The sequence below is a fragment of the Cydia pomonella genome, chromosome 10, assembly GCF_033807575.1.
Source record: "Cydia pomonella isolate Wapato2018A chromosome 10, ilCydPomo1, whole genome shotgun sequence".
NCBI classification, from domain to species: Eukaryota; Metazoa; Arthropoda; class Insecta; order Lepidoptera; family Tortricidae; genus Cydia; species Cydia pomonella.
Window position 1 is genome coordinate 9481561 of NC_084712.1, and position 18339 is coordinate 9499899.

An 18339-nucleotide genomic window follows, 5' to 3' on the forward strand; every position below is an offset into this window, starting at 1 on the left:
GTGATAGTCCACATCATTGCTCTTGTTGACTTTGCTCCTAAATTCTTTCTAAAGTCAAGCTACTTAATATTGCTCTGCTTCTGGAAGTTATAGACGGCTGGTTTATTTATTTAGGTTGAGCTAACTCAAGTTTTTGATATTCAGGCAAACATTTTACAGTGATTCGCTAGGATCGATTTTGTCTTATAATTCAAAGTAGTAGGAAGGTCATTTGTGACCCCGCGACGAACTCTGTGACATAACTATATATGCATGTACCCTCTAAAATTTTCTTTAGTCAGCAATAGAGTACTCACGCTACAGGAGACAGTCTAGCGCTGTATAAGCGTTGATCAGTCCTAAATCGGCCTTTGCAGTCTGAATCTCTTCTAAAAGTCAGGGTAATAATACCTGGGGCCGTGCCGCAAGGTGTACATGCCACAGCTCGGAGTCGCCGGGCACCTTGGCGCTGCAGGCGAGCTTGTCGGAGCCCGAGCCGAGGAAGTAGCCTCGTTCGACGTTGCGGAGCGCCCAACGCCCGCTGTTGTCTTCAGACACACTGGAGCAATAAGGTTAATGTTAGAAGACAGCGAGCGAATACACGGTAGCGATATATATGGTAAATAAAATGGTTAATCGAGATACAAGAAAAACATGGACCCGCGCGACGGTCATATTTCCCGTCGCAAGTTTCGCGCGGCGCGCCATATCTTAGGTTTCCTTTCTATTTCTTGGCTTTCAACCCCTCTTAAGTTAATGATAACACACAGGAACTCGCTTGTATTGTAAACTGAATGAGAGAACGTGCACCATTTAAAGTGCACACGCCTGTATATGTTGTATTAAGAATTCAGCAGACGCGACGACAATTCAATCAGGCCATTGTCTCCACCGCTTCACACTTGCAGACATAAAGCGATTATTCCGGCATGGTTGCGAAACGTGACTTGCCCTTCAAACTTCATTATTTATGAATAATATTATTGTGCATTCGTTTCTGATTTATACTTATGAAAATCCTTAGATCAACGTCAAAATTTTAAAATTATCTAGCCATAATAATCCATAGTGTATATGTACATATGTGATACTCTTTACTAACACTAGGTTAGCACTATATTGTAAGTTAATAATAAGTATCATGTACAGTCAGCCCTGAAATAAAAAGAAATCAAACATTCAATACCTACTTAATTATAAATACTCAAAAGAGTGTACATCTTTCTCCGTGCGGGGCGGACTCGAAGTCTAGCAATAACAATGACTAAACTTGCAAATTTATCCCTTTCAAATTATAAAACAGGGGTGTTTACGGGCCATTATGGGGTCAAGGGGGTTTTGGCCAGGATGGGACACTCTGACAACGCCGATTGTCGAATGTGTGGTGAAGAGGAAGAGACAGTAACACACCTAATGTGTGAATGTCACGCCCTCGCCAGACAAAGAATGAAGGACTTTGGAGCAGGCTATCTGGAACCAAAGGAATTCAAAAGGCTACCCATAAGCTAATCCATCATCCGACACATGGAAATGGTCAAAAAGGCTCTTGAGTAGCTAATGGGTCTTTCCTTAGGGGGCAACTACACAAAAGATCCCTATGGGTCGAAGTGTATCCGCAAGGGCCCCCAGAAATTAGAAGATAAGATAAGATCCCTTTCAAATTGTATTGCATTCTTGATTAGTTTAATTGACATTTAGTAGCGATTTCTCATTTCATTCCATATTTTTAAAATAACTGTGAGACCCATAGTATCAATGTATAAGTTTCAGAATGTTTGAAATGTTAACTTGCGCTGCGAGCCTGGCGCACCGATTTCTAAACAAAAACTTGAGGCAGATGGCCTAAGAGCCTGCAAATAGTGACAACCGAACCTGCCACAACACTCCAGACCGAGATTAAAATCCCTTTGTCGTTTCAAGCTTGCAGCAAAAGAAGCTGTGCTAGAGACAAAATAAAACCCAATCTGCTGTGAGACGAGCGCTTAAACAAGAAATACAATGGGAAAGGGACGACTGTCCGGCGCGGCGTGGGAGTGTGTTCGCATTGTTAAATGCCGTCAAAGGATGTCGGAAGTTGTGGGGAGGCGGTTTTTTACAATGACAGTTTGGGACTAACAGGAACGGTATATTATTTCCCTATTTACAAATATCCAATATCATACATATTACGAATGATGATACGTACATGTGTCTAGAATTTAACTATCGTAAATTAATATTGATTTCTCTAAATCAATATTTATTTACGATAGTTAGATTGCGCATTGAAATGAAATTATTAAAGCTGTATCACATATACAGCTAATGCACAAATTGCGTAATCATGTGCTGCTGGAAGTGTTCCCTAATATTTACCACGAGTATATAAATTAAGTTGTTAAGTACCGGAAATATTATTACCATTTTCCCCGTAATTTTTCCCTAGGCCATAGAGGAATAATCAGTTTTGGTACCAAAATGATTATTATTTTCGCAGTCGATATCTAGCATCAAGTAGCGGAACTCTCAGTACTGCTACTCGACAATAGATATCGCGGCAAACAAAAAGTCAATGTTGGAATGTTGTACCATATATATTTTGCCTGATGAACAACTAACTACATACTTCACATACTTGTTACGGTAGATATTGTTGGTATTAATTAGTGTTTTAGAAATTGCCATAAGAATAAGCACATCAATATTTGTTTTGTGTTACGGGAACGCGCGCCGCCAACAATCTGTGTTAACGAAGCTGCATTCTCGCTAACAAGACGACTTATTTGCTAGGCTTGTAAATTTATTAATAAGAGTGATTACGCGATTGTTATCGGCTTTATGAAGTCGAACGCCGAATCATTACTTATGTAGGTACATTCTTTAATTATAACATCACTTTGTACTTTAAAATTGAATAAATATAATATTTATCGGTTTTTAAAGTGTATGCCGTCTGTCATAAACGACAAAAGTAGGTAGTAATGTAAGCCTAAGTCACCTAGAGCTCATAAATCTATCCCGTTTCACAACTACGTGCGTCCTAAAAGTTGGACATAACCGCTAAGTACACAACATGATCCTTTTTTTTTTATACTACGTCGATGGCAAACAAGCATACGGCCCGCCTGATGGTAAGCAGTCTCCGTAGCCTATGTACGCCTGCAACTCCAGAGGAGTTACATGCGCCTTGCCGACCCTAAACCCGCCCCCCTCGTTGAGCTACTACCTACTATAATAACATAAGAAATTAAACTTAATTAGATAAGAAATCAATCACAACCAGCTTCTGACGAAGAAGTTATTTGAGACCAGCTTTTAAGAATTACATTACGTACTATATTTTTATTTTTACATTATTTACGAATTCTTATTTCCCTATTAACTCAAACCTCCTATACCTACTAAGTTCTATCTTGTTTTGACAAGGACCAACACTGACAAAAGGCACTACAGACACGCTTGAAACAGCATCCAGAATGCAGATGGTCTGAATTCTGAATCTCTGGAATGACAAGGGGTCTTGTACAAATGCTCAGGGAGTGTAAAGCACCCGAGGCCAATTAAGATGCGTTGAGAGTCAGCCAACAGTCGTATTCCCTTTACTAACTAAGCAGAAGCGAGTGGGACGCAAAGAACCAGCTTAACTGTAAAACTGAGATCAGTATCTACCGATGTGCAATGTGAAGAGATGGTAAGAACTCGAGACTTCGATAAAAATCTTTAAGTATTCGAGTCTTTTTGGTGAAAAATTAATAGGAGTAGAAACGAATCCGCATCAATTATACGTAAAATTAACTAATGCGTTTTGAAAATTCTATAAACATTTTGAGTTCGGTTTTGAAATCGATAAATCGAAAAACTGTGGTTTTAGGTAATTTTTATACATTTTTAGAAAGCTATAAATTACACCATAATGTCAGATGGCAAAGTTGCACGGCTCGCGGTTTGCAACTCTTAACATTTTGTTGACATTAGGGTACATGAAAATGTCACGAATTGCAATGATAGCAGCAGCAAATGTGCTTCCTGAACGATTTGAATTGAGCAATCAGTAAAACTACATAGAGAATATACCGTTATATAGACACCTAAATAATAAGTGTTGTTACTTTTCATTTCTCTAACGCTAAAGGTGACAAACCAATACAAATATATTATACTTATAGTATGTCAGCTGGCCCATCGTATATTGTATACAACACTATATGCCACCGCCAACAAACCCCAGTCTATTATATTATCACCATTAACTTCCACATCTCGAGCGTGATGAGGAATAAAACAAATTACTAGAACTAACATAATCTTGGCACGCTTCCCTACAAACTACAACCCTTCTCTACTCTCTATGTTTGCTGTTACATAATCTACCTTATACTTAATAATATAAATTCCAAAGTAATTTGTTCAGATACAGTAATAAACTTGCTATTGAACTTGTACCTTATGTTACCGAAATAGGGTTTATATTGTAAGTATGATAGAAACCCTATGACACCCTAGTGTGGTTAGATTGTCTGCTCAAGATCGATCGGCTTGAACGTTGTTTTAAGGGTTTTAACACCATAATGAAGAGTTAAGTTAAAGTCAACTGAGGAAGATTTTTTATGGTAATATTTGTTTATTTTTCCTACTCGTATCTTCGTATTTTCATATCGTATGGAAAAAGTTATGCATATTTCACTATGAAAATATAATTTATACTCGCGATATTCTGATTTACGGGTTTAGTTATGTAGTTTTAGTCACTAAACTCGACATTATTTATAGCAAGTCTAAGCATACCATATATTAAATACCTAAATTACATTAGTGACACATTTCCCCAAGCTACTCTCACTAAGTTATTTCGAACTTTGGCTGAGTCACTCACTTTGTTTACTTATATCGGCGAATCTGACTCATCGTCTGCTCTCAATAACAAGTATACAATGTCTTTAAGAGAAAAAAAGGAAAGTACTTACGGCACAACGGCTACTGGATTGCTTACAAGCCGCGGAACATCTTAATAATTGTGATTTCTTTTGAATAAGTAGGTTGTATTTCTAATGATATTGTTTTGTTTTATACCACGACGGTAGCAAGCAAGCATACGGCCCGTCTGATGGTAAGCAGTCACCGTAGCCTATGGACGCCTGCAACTCCAGAGGTGTTACATGCGCGTTGCTGACCCTTTAAAAATCTGTACACTCCTTTTTTGAAGAACTTCATACTGTAGACCCTCGGGAAAACCTCGGCAGGTAGTTTGTTTTTGTTGTTGAGTAAAGTTACTTTAATTATACTTTAAAATATATTAGCTACCTACTTCGTGCAATAAAAAAAAATAATTTACAAGAAATGTGGTTAATAACTCGAACACTCACGTACCTGTATATTAAAGCTAATATTACCTACTCACGCAAATGAGATATTATTAAATGCAAATGTTACACATTTTACAAAAAAAAAACTATAAAGATGAGAAAATACCCTCTGCGTTCGCCAGTCAGGCAATAATTGAAATGTTGAATAACTATGCACACAATAAAAACATTGCAATGTATGGTAATAGCTTCATAGTCTTATTACAAAATTAACTACACTAAAACGCCAGCAACTTTAATTGCGCATTATAATCGAAAGGTATAATAATGTCATCGTTAATACCCGTTTAAAGCAATGAAGCTGGTATTATAATCTTAAAAGCTTCAGTTACAAAAGGTGCGTTAAGTCCAATAGATAAATTACTAGTTTCATAGCTAAAAAGGCAAAAAATGACAGTTAATACATAATAGCACTAGCATATTTAAACTTATTAGGTACATTTCCCTCCTTTTTACTATGTTTAGTTAATATTATCACGTGATATGTTAAATTCATAAATAATTTGTTAAAATGTGTCATTTAGTTAGACACATAGGAACGATTTTCTGGATTCTAATACACGATATTTATATTTAAGTATATTTACATTGGAAACTTTTATTTCAGTCGTCGAGATCCTGACCTGCACGGCGGCTACAATGTGTGTAAAAATACAAAAAGCTATCAGTTTTTATAAGTGTTCAAAAAAACTTACTCAGGCGTAATTCGCAAGCGCTACCAATGCTGCATCGTAAATGCTATATATTAAAACCATTTCCTATGAGTCAGGCGGATTAGTATTCTGCAAGGGGTAAAAAATGTATTTCCGGTGGCAAGTTGACATGAGTTATGGCGGGCAAAAGGTTGATGATTATGCCATGGAGTTGCATCTTTTTGCTGTATTGACATTTTAATTTATCGATAAAAGTAAGTACTCGGGCAAGGGACACACTAAAGCGACGCGACACGTCGACATCCAATGGGCACCGTGCTTGTTACAAACACCCGATACTCGTATAGTCGTTAGATTTGTAGCTGGCCCCCCAACGGCTTATCCTTTGTCTATTGTTAACTAAAACGGCGCGTGCCACTACCTGCAAAAAAAGGGTCCGGTCACTTTAACCGGTTATTTAATTACAACTCCTATGGTAATTGAAATAAGACTCAAAATGAACAAATGGAAAAATAATTTGCGATTCTTGAGTGGTTCCTTATACGGTTACTGAGTGCCGGCGAGTCGAACGCTACCGAACCAGTCTAAAATGTGTCCTCGATATGCGTAACAAAGGCGCGTTATCGGAGAGCACACCTAAACTGGTTTTTTGAGCGTTGAACTAGCTCGCGCTCAGGTGCCAATTAGTATTATATACGACCCTTTTTTTGCAGGTAGTGGGCACGCGCGGTTTTAGTTTTTTTAAATACCACGACGGTGGCAAACAAGCATACGGCCCGCCTGATGGTAAGCAGTCACCGCAGCCTATGGACGCCTGCAACTCCAGAGGTGTTACATGCGCGTTGCCGACCCTAAAAATGTCTAGTTAACAATAGACAAAAGATTAGCTGCTTCGGGCCAGCTTCAAATCGAACGACTATACCATGACACACTTATAATTTCATCTCATATTCTTATTAGTTTATGATACTTGATCATAGCTACCAAATAACAAGATACGAGATTAGAGATAATATATAGACTCACCTGATCTGGAACTTGCTGCCCGCCTCTTTTTCCTCTGAGTCGCAGGTGACGTTTCCGAATGAATCGACGGCCAGATATTTGTCCAAGTGTGACCGAAGATATATCATGCCTGAAAACAAATATATATATTAATGTACAAATAATTCAAGTTCTTTTGGGTAATGTTATTAATGTAAGTATAATAAATGCAATGTCAGATTAAATCACAGGAACAACAAACAAGGAATTCCCTACTATTGACATAAAGCTTAGAATTCATATTTGTCGGTTATACCACTACGGAACTGAGATTGATGATTAATAATAAGTTACATCAATTCATGAGGAGTTGGGGATCAACGGAACTCCTCTAACATATAATTTAAATACCTACATATAATCCATGTCATAACATATAATCTTATGTATAATGTCGAAAAGTTTATGTGGTTTGAATTTTCCGTGCAATTTAGGTAATTAATTATCATATGTTTTAATCAAGAAGTTATAGCTTAACCTCGTAAGGCCCAAGGTCCTACCTATAGGACTTATTCAGTTCGATGAAATTTAAATCATATTCAATTGGAACAGAGTTGCATTGGCTTTGTTTCATTCAATTTTCAAACAAAATAAAATCAACTGTATTCCCTGCACTATAGGTTCAAATTCTAGTGGCAAATTTAGGATTTTTCATTTCTATGGGCCTTAGGAGGTTAAGTAATAAAATAATACTAAGATAGAAAACCAGAGTATAACTTTCGAACTGTCGGTAATCAAATCATATTACAACCGTTAAAATCTAATTCCAATTGAGATTAACGACGCACAGCAGAGATTAATGTATCGCAAATTATACCCAAGAATACATATAAAGGTACATTTGGAATTGTATCATAATTACAGCCACCCACTATTGCTCTTAATGGCTTGTCTTAAGATATCTATCATAAATCATCTTATTTTATAGAATACGAGTATAATCTAAATTGCGACCATGAGAAGTTTGAGATGGAGTTATCTTGTGCCGTTTCGAATATGAGTAATAACTTAATTAGACACACGCAGAGCTTCAACAATTTATTCGATTTTGAGATATGTATTCACATATTCATTTTCCACTTCTTGTGCGCGTAAAGGTTGTTTTATGTTGGCATACTTAAGTCTTCATTTAATGCTCTAGTTCATTAAATAAATAATATCTTCTAAGGCAGTCAAGAAGAGCAATGAATGTATTTCCCTCGTATGTATTTCATCTTTACCTCTGAGAATGAAGGATAGAGTGCTAATTTCCGAGGAAAGATAATTATTTTACTTTGTATATTATAGGTATGTGATCCTAGTGCCATTTGGATTTACGCCATTGGATCCCATAGTAACTCAATTTTAAATGGATCGATAGTTTTCTTTGTCACTACGTGTATAGCTCAACGAGGGTGGGAGGGGGTTAGGGTCGGCAACGCGCATGTTATTCCTCTGGAGTTGCAGGCGTGCATAGGCTACGGATACTGCTTACCATCAGGCAGGCCGTATGCTTGTTTGCCACCGACGTAGTATAAAAAAAAAAAAAAAAATTAGATCTGGCCAGCGTAAATGACACAGAAAATAACATTCGTCGGGCCCCATAAAACACCTGACGTCCCCGTATTGATTTTGGGTCCCCTCAGCTGTGAGACCTTGACGAGGGTCGCTCGCGCTCGCACCCTATCGGTAAATGACGGGGCGGTTCGAGAAGCATTGGAAATTGGAGTTCGAATTTGGATATGTGGTATGTACATGTGAAGTTTTAGTTAAGTCGTAATGAGCCTATGCTGATTTGGTCGATTGGGAATCATTTTAAGCTACTTCTAATATCACAAAATAGTCAAAATACACGTTTGAAATAACACTTAATATTTTTTTTCTGAATCAAGTTCTATCTGTGCCGAATAAAAAGGAATCAATCAAAAAATCGGCATACCATTTGCAATGACAGTGTGGCTATGACATCATTAATGTCAAATTTATATGAAAATGTGACGTTTATAATGACACTACCTCACTTTGTTATATTCAAGTCGGTTCAAAGTTAACTTAGACGGACCCTATATATATATATATTTTTTTTTTTTTTCAAATAACTTAAAATTGTATTAAAGTTAATGACTAAAATAAATTATTTGTTATGTACTTATTAGGGGATTAAACCAGATAATAAGTATATGGTCCGATCCGTCCGATTAAGTTTTTTATCCTTTAAACGTTTGTTTCCTGCTTTCCTTATTCTACTCTATTCAACTTCGATTAAACCGTGAGTGTGGGATAACGAGTAGACTTGAAAATTCTGCAGGTAAGACGTTCGAAAATAATCGTGTGAAAACCCTTTAGTTAGCAACACGATCGAGATAACTGCAGTCATACTCGTATGTCAGCTATCAAGATAAATAGCATTGTCCGATTATACGAATATCTCGCATTATCAGCACTCAAACATACGTTTCGTTTTCAAATTTTGCCTACATATTTGCATAATAAACAAATGCTCAATAAGTACTTAAAATAAACAGAACAGAATCTCCATATACCAAAAAGTATACGACAAAAAAACCATAAATAGGTGGCGCTACAATACCTAGAATACTTGAGAAAAAAATCTAATCATAGACAGCGCACTTCACTCCGTCAATAACTCCTAGGTTCTTAGCTACTCTAGCGCTACTCTGGAGAGATTCGGAACTATTATTTATAGCTGACAGCTGGACACTTGCAACAGTTCTGCCTAAGGAGATTCTGTTCCGTGCCTCTACCTTTCATAATAAACAGTGTTTTAAACTGATTTTCACTGTCAAACGGCAATAGATCAATTGTCATGTTTGTTTTGTTTATGGGTAGGATTGTTTACATACAGCACATGTGATAGTCAAAGCGCAGGCTAAACTCATACGAGTCAGTAGGTATTTAATTATATTAGTTCTTGTGCCAAATAAATTCAGTTGGATTTTTTAACCAGTAATAAGTTAATGCATTTGACTACGCGACCTACCTACATGATTTTCATGAAATACAACATTTATTTTATCAGACGAATTTTCTTTGCTTTGTTTAAATAAGCCAGTTTAAGACCTAAAAACTATTATTATTGCATAAAATTAAATCCTTAGAAGCGCTGGTGGCCTGGCGGTAAGAGCGTGTGACTTTCAACCTGGAGGTCGAGGGTTCAAACCGGGCTCGTGCCAATGAGTTTTTCGGAACTTATGTACGAAATATCGTTTAATATTTACCAGTCGCTTTTCCGTGAAAGAAAACATCGTGAGGAAACAGGATTAATCCCAATAAGGCCTAGTTTACCATCTGGGTTGGAAGGTCAGATGGCAGTCGCTTTCGTAAAACTAGTGTCTACGCCAATTCTGGGGATTAGTTGTCAAGCGGACCCCAGGCACCCACGAGCCGTGGCAAAACGCCGGGACAACGCGAGGAAGATGTTTGCATAAAATAAAATAAAATACGTATTTATACTTTAAACGCATCCCCAATCGCCGCAAGCGCAGTTCACAACATAGACTCTGAAACACGCACGTCCAACGTACAACGTGCAGTTGCAATTTCAATAATGCCTAAATGACCTAGGTGTTAGTGAAATTGATGCTTATTTGTAGTATAAAAACAAAGTTGTGCATACCGGATTGTTTATCTGCCTTTGAGTACCTACATTACATCTCTTCGACGTTGTAAAACAAGTGCAACGGTATCCAGTATAATAAAATACGCGTTTAGTTGTAGAAATTATTTGTATAAGTTTGGTTCTATCACCTAACCTAAGCCTCTAAATAACGAAAACAAAATATGCACATATACCGTTGTTGGTATATAATAACTTATATGATATGACATCTAATAACCAAAATGGCAGACATTTTTTGTTGTATACTACAACAAAAGGTACTTATACCAGTTTTTTTTTATCTTTTTCACGATCACGTCAATATAACTTACATATAAAAACCCTATATACTGAGATGGAATGTGATGATTAAACAAAGTACAAACATCTGCATTCACACCCGCCACCTCCCATAAGTTACCCCACGTGCCCAAATGAAGGGTGTATGGAGGGCCCGTTTTTGCCTCAATTAGTGCGGCTGATGTGCGCTACCAGTACTTTTACATCAATTTATCGTCACGATTCAATTAAAAATACAGCGCCAATTTGCATTTTTATGGATTGAATTAATCGGAGATTTTTGCATACCTATTTTCCAGCCCAATCGCGTACTTTGACAGCATTATGAGACGACATGTTAGTATTTACTCAAGGAAACTTCGCCTAACCACAATTGGCCTCAGTAAAATAGCAAGTTACGTATTGATACATAACTGGCATTCAGGTATTTTAAATACCTTAAGGGGTATCCCCATTAGTAAACGCTACACTTTAAAAGTAAGTATTCACTAATTGGCGTTCTGAAGCAAGCTAGATTACAAATTTCATAGATTGGTGCCATTCGCGTTAATTTTGAAGCCGAAGATTTCCACGGTGAGATAACGGTACTCGTTCTTATGTTCCACTAGCCCTTAAACTGGTTCTGGGCCAGGATTCAACACTACATACATACAAGACGTCAACTTACTGTCATTGGCATTCCCCGAGGCAGGTTCCAAGGTCCATATTTGTTTCTTTTTTAAACTGGTGCCGTTAGCGTTGATCTTGAAGCCGAATGTCTCGGCAGTGAGGTAACGATACCGGCTGTTGATGAGGCCGATGGTCCACCAGCCTTTCTGCTGGTTCTGAGTGAGTATATCACCGGCGCCGTTCACCTCGCCGTTGGCGTGACCGTTCAAACCGTTCATGGTGTCTGAGGACAAAGAAATTAAAAAGTTAGGTCACACCTACAAAAAGGTTAGAAGAGCATAAGCATTATCATATCGGTAAGTTAGAAGAGCATTAGCATATCGGTTAAATGGTGAATTGCATATAATTTATTGTGCAATTAATCAATCATCCTAAACCTAATACCTGGGTGGTAAGCGAATTAAAAATATATCAGTTAAAAGGTAGATTAATTAGAAGTAGGGCTAGGTTGGTGAAAACAAACTATCGTGATTGGTGGATATCGTGAAAAAGCCTTTAATTGATCCAACGAATGCATAAATATCTACATATAGGAAGCAAAAAATGTATTTTGAAAGACAAAAGCAGCTAAATAAAACGACGCAAAGCAGTGGAAACTGGATCACTACCATTCATTTCGCAAATTGTCGAATAGTAATCAGTAGCCAGAATGATTGACACATAATCTCCGGACCGCTGCTCAAAACTATTATGATTTTGAACAAAATGCCAAGATAAAACAGTAAAAATATTCGAGACAGAACAAAGGCACTGGTAGCCATTCAAGTTTGCGGTTCATTTCGCAAAACTTGAGAGATTTTTAATGTCTTCAGTTGAAACCATTAAACTAAGAATGAAAGAACTTTTTTAGAGCTATAAATGGCGAAAATTCCACAATAACAGCTAAAATGTTTCTTTATGTAGGTATAATAGTTTGAAAACGTTAAAATAATAACGTTAAATAATTACGTTAAAATAAGTTAACACTGTAATCTATCAATAGGTACTCTGGACTCAAGTCATCGAAAGGAAACTACAAACTCCAGTAACAACTATTTTGTTATCTAATGGAAAGCAATGTGTGGCAATGTCCAACTCATTTTGCTCAACCCGCAGTTCTATTCTATTTGATTTTGTGATATTCGGGAAGAAGCAACATTTCTTGGCTTCCTTTAAGCTTCGGAAACCAGTCGAATGCATGCAGAGATGTGACTTATTTGAAATACTTGTATTTAAAATGCAAATACAAAATGCAAAATACCTATTTTGTATTTTGTATTTAAATACCTTTTAAAGAAAACTATTTTGTATTTTATTTCAAATAGTTTTTGGGACTTATTTTCTATTTTCAAAATACAAAATACTTTTTATTAGGTGAAGTAAGTAGGAGTTACAATCTCTTCTGACGTTACAATCCTTGCAACTCTCTCATTCTTTTATGGCGACCGGTCTGGCCTAGTGGGTAGTGACCCTGCCTATGAAGCCGATGGTCCCGGGTTCAAATCCTGGTAAGGGCATTTATTTGTGTGATGAACACAGGTGTTCTAATTTTCTGTTTTTTTTTGTGTATTTATTCACTATGAATTTTTTGAAACAGGGTTTAACACAATAAGCCACTTTTAAAAACCTCTAGGGATCCGCGTTTGCTTAATACTATTATTACATACTTAGTTATGTTTTCCTGTCGAAGCTGTTATTGTATCTATCGTTTAAATATCGACCTTATGTATATGTACTTAAGTATTTATAAATATTTATCATTGTCTAGTACCCACAACACAAGCCTTAATGAGCTTATTACTGTGGGACTTAGTCAATTTGTGTAATAATGTCCTATAATATTTATTTATTATTTTAACATGGAACTGGTGAATCTGTTTAGTAACGCCGCAAATGACCACAAGCGTAGAGAGAGATTAAAAATGTTGAATCTTGCGTTGCAAGGGTTTCAAGGCACGAGAGGTAAACAAACTTTTCTGCCCTGGTGAAACACAAACGAGACGTTTTCACCAACCAACGAGAGGTATATACTAGCTGTAAAACATTACAAATCTAAATTAATGCTTTTAATAATTGGCCGTTAAAAACCATCACTTAAAAGTCCATTCAACCGGTAAACATGAGGAGACACAAAATTTGTACTCTAGAGGACTATTTTTAAAGAATAAAGAAAGCCTTTCCAACTTGTAAATTCCGAGCAATACTAACTTTTTAATTCAGACTAGGTATTCACTATTTAAGAGTATCTTTTATCACAAAGTATTTTTATTTTAAAAAAGCATTTTGAAAATACCTATTTTGTATTTAGTATTTTAAATACAAATTTGAAAACTATTTTGTATTTTGCATTTGAAATAGTATATCAAGGAAGTATTTGTATTTTGTATTTAAATACTTTTTATAAAGTATTTTTCACATCTCTGAATGCATGTAAGTACGTTTAATGGGGTCACGTAGGTCACCGTCTAGTGGGCTAGACGTCGCTATTGGCCATAATGGCGGCTACTTCCTAGTCTTACGAGTTATAGCCGGACCAGTTTGTAAGCCTAGATCAGATATAACTCGAGTTACAAAGTAAGTATGCTCAACAAGAAATGTGGCACATGATTGTAGACTAGATCAAACTAGGTAAAAAAAAAAACGAACAATTCTTATTAAAGAAGTATCAATTAAAACAACCACATTTGTGTGATTATTTTAAACAATACACCCATTTTCACTGCTCTTTCCCGACTCAAATGTCTGGAAAATCGGGTTAATATTTTACAGAATAACACTGTGTATCGACAAACTATGTTAAATATGAACAAATGTTACGTTACGTACTAGATTTCCTTTCATTATGCTATGTCTGAGTCTGAGGGTCTACCGCGAAACACTTCATTTGTCCATTTGCTACAGCGGTCGTATACTCAAGAGTGACAGAAATAATTTTCGATTTTCGCGGTAGGCTTCTCTTGTTATGCTATAGGACCAGTACCATGTGTTTGCATTAGGAAAACATCAGATCCTGGAAGCGTGAAAACGATCCGCCACGGGCCAGGTCGTCACGGCGCGCGCCCAAGGCCCCGCCACTGGGTCACCGGCTCCGCCTGCCATTGTAAGGTTATGTGTGATGTCACATTACACCATCACTTCTCTATAATCGCATAACATTTAGACCTCTATTTAGTAGGTATGATTTGGACCTATAGATTCGAAAGAACTAGTCATGATCGGGCTTAATATGCGTTTACCTGCATAGCTGTAAAATGCTGTAATGTAATGATTGTTCCTTTACTGGACCATTGGACCCGCGCCTAAAGAAGGCCTAGTTCAATTTTTTTTATATTATTCGACGACGGTTTGACGGTCTTAAGAGAGCAAACTGTTGCGGGGATGTTTTCTAATAACGATATAATAAGCGAATACGAATAAAGCAGTGGTTTCCAAAGTTGATTAGGCTCTGACCCACCAAACAAAAACTCTCTCTTGGCCGTCTGAAATAGGGAGCATGAAATATTATTAATATTGATGCCAGCTGGTTAACCCGATCGGTCGGCATATGTTTTAAGGCCCACTCAGATTTGAAATAATAAATTGATAAATTGCTAAACTAAAATTAAAACGCCTAGGGCCCCATTGCTAGACAAAGATACGTGAACAAGTAATTTATACCTATATAAAATTTTAATTTTAATTTAAATGAGCACCTACTTTAATGTGAACGCAGGCTATGAAGGCATGTATTCTCCCTATAGCTAGCAAGTAATTTTAGTTTTTATATAAGCAAAGAGATAGGTACGGGCTGAAAAACAGCGCTGTGCAGTCACCAGACTCGCGGCAAAAGCTGAGTCCCGAGCCCATTGTCGCACTTAAGAGTTTGAATGTAAACAATAGTTCTATATGGTATATTATCATAGTTCTCAAAAGCTGTATACTTATTGCTACTGTGCTGTAATGAATGCTTATAGAGTGGTCGACTGTTTAGTCGAATCAAGTCTTCGATCAATAAATACTCATGTTTGCTGCTGCTTGCTGTATGTACTATTTATTTATTTTTTGCGACAATAAATGACTTTTTTTTTTATTTCACTCGCCCATACTTTGGGAAATGCTGTGAATTATGTTTTGAGACACTGGATCGTTGCGAATGTGAAGCTTATTTCATAAATAATAATTGTCGAGGACTTTGACAATAAAGATACAAGTTGGAACCCGGCGACGTGTGGCAACTGAAGACGACCACGTCGCGGCAACACGACTGGTTTCTGTGTTTCCATGAAATACGATTGGAAGTCAGCGACGCCGAGTGGCGTGTCGCCCGACTCGAAACCAACTGCATAAAAGCTAGCGTTCTCTAGTCATCTGCAGTCGCGACAGGTCGCCGAGTTCCAACTTGTACCTTTACAGACATGTTTTAGAGAATGTCGTAATAACGAACTAAATTTTAAAAGTATGTAATTATAGAAGGGAAGTATCAAGAGCAGTAAGATAACGCTAGTACATAATATATGGCAATTGTATTATAGCGACAGCAAGTATGTAGGTAATACCAATATGTGCCATGGCTGTCAGGTGCTTAGGCGCGTCGAATTTAGAACACATTTTGTCAAAACAAGGTTGAAAACGTTAGATGCGTTGCGACCAAAATAACCTCAATCTTTTTTGTTGAAGGCAGCAATCTATTTATTTTACAAAATAGGCAATTGCGGCATAACAATGCTAGGGAGGGGCAGGGAGTGTCTAGGGCACTGGGCAGGGCATTAGGCATTACAGCTTATTCGGCGTACCTTCAATAGCCATCATTAAGAAGAAAATATAAGTAGGTACGAGTACGTAATTAAATGTTGGTGCTGGTTGTCTGAGCTCAAGCTGAATGTATATATCCTCCTACAGTTTCGTTGACTGGGATGTTTAACTTCCTTTACACGCTATATGGTCCTGCTCTTTCATTTAAAAATAATATAAACATAATAAATGCCTGGAGTTTATAAATAAACTAAACTAAGTAATAGCACACACGAGTAGATCATTTAAACCACAAGCACACATAAAAAATAAAACAAAGGAAGGAAATAAATAAAACAAATGAAATATAGTTACTGGGAAACTAATATTATTGCCGCACTCTATCTATAAAATATGGGGTAGGTTAAATGTTGCAGGCCATCGTATGTAGTAGGTACTCATGGTGCGCTGGTAACATTATGACTATGAGGCTAATAATTACTTAGTTCCACTCATTTATAATTTCTCACACACATCATACACAATCCCGAAAAGATGTATGATGTAAAACTTTTTGTACTTAGGTCCGAAGTCAACAAATTATATCTCCGTGATAGGTATATATCGTGTCATTCACGAAGACGCGTGCTTTGACCAGTATTTTCATGTTATTAAAGGTTAGATTTGCCAAATCTGCGCGTCATCGTGGATAGCCCGAACTATACTGCAGTCTCGTGAAGTCTCGTGAGTCGGCAGTCTGGCAGTTTCGTGAAGGTTCATTAGCACATTTCAGTTAGTTGCTATTGCTAATAAGAGAGTCAGTCTTTAGAAATGATATAACTCGAAATGTTATCTCAAAATATATATAAAGGCTAAAGTAGAGCTAAGGACATTCCTTATGACAAATGGTGAAGCGACTGAAACTTTGTCAAATGGAGCCATGGCCAATAGCTTATTTGAGAGAGCGACTAAGAACTCCCTGCATTATCTGGCTATGCTATGAGTTTGTGGGTTCAAACCCCAATAGAGGAAACACGTAATGGTTATTGTTTTGTTAATATTAGGTACTCATACAGGCTTTAGTCATCCAGTTATCGCAGGATATCGATGTACCCACAGCATCGCCGGTAGCCGACGATGTCAATGTTATACTATTTTCATATACTTGTGTAGACGATATCGACACACAAACCGCAACTCGCTTAGGATCTATTCATCCACACGATGAGAGGATAAACTAACGGAGTGAGAGGTACAGTTGCTATTTAAAAATATCTGTACATACATTGTTCGCTTTAGCGACGACTAACCTAACCAGCTTGCGTATATGTAATGTAAGTATTACAGCATACAAAATTCTAATTCATTCATGGCTTCACGCATGACTGCACTAATCTGCGTCAATAAAAAATAGCATACGAACGAATTCGATTCGCTCGTCCTCACATGACCAGTCACAATATCTTCATGCCGCACTAACTTCAATGATTTACATTATATCATAAAATTCTAAGTATATATGAACACGAAAATACCCTTTCTATTCTTCGTGCACATACTTTTAGGTAACGTCGATTCAAATCGGCCCATAGCCTTCGAGGAGAAATCGGGAAACATAGGTACATACAAAAATAAAGATCCCGACGAATTAAGAACCTCTTAAAATCAGAGTTAGAAAGTTTGTTGAAAAATCATAATTTATTTTCTCGATGCTGTACTTTTGTTTGATATAGCGACTAAGAACTCCTGCATGATCAGGCTATGCTACGGGTTTGTGGTTCAACCCCAATAGAGGAAAAACGTAATAGTTACCTATTGTTTTGTTAATATGTATTAGGTTACCCATACAGGCTTTAGTCACCCAGTTATCACTTATTGGTCATTTATACACCGTGTTTTTTTTTATTTGGGTTAATTTCGAGGGTGCATTCCTGAGCTTAAATTAAGTAACTTTCTCAAAGACACCGATATTCTAATTAACTCCATTTCGGAGATAATCAATCATTAATTTTATCTTATAAGGCCCTTACGAGCGTGTACAGTTGCCTTAGGGCCTGTTTACTTA

At 37.0% G+C, this 18339-nt stretch overlaps 1 protein-coding gene across 1 annotated transcript in view; it reads right to left on the reverse strand.

The window, feature by feature from the left end:
• The window catches only part of LOC133522037 (protein singed), a 60635-nt gene that overhangs the window by 23199 nt on the left and 19097 nt on the right, over positions 1-18339 (reverse strand). The window contains exons 2-4 of the mRNA XM_061857212.1: positions 11584-11808; positions 7001-7109; positions 391-538 (exon numbers count right to left, since the gene is read on the reverse strand). Of these exons, the coding sequence (XP_061713196.1) occupies positions 391-538; positions 7001-7109; positions 11584-11803 (477 nt within the window). The 5' untranslated portion in view covers positions 11804-11808. The remainder of the gene's footprint in view (positions 1-390; positions 539-7000; positions 7110-11583; positions 11809-18339) is intronic.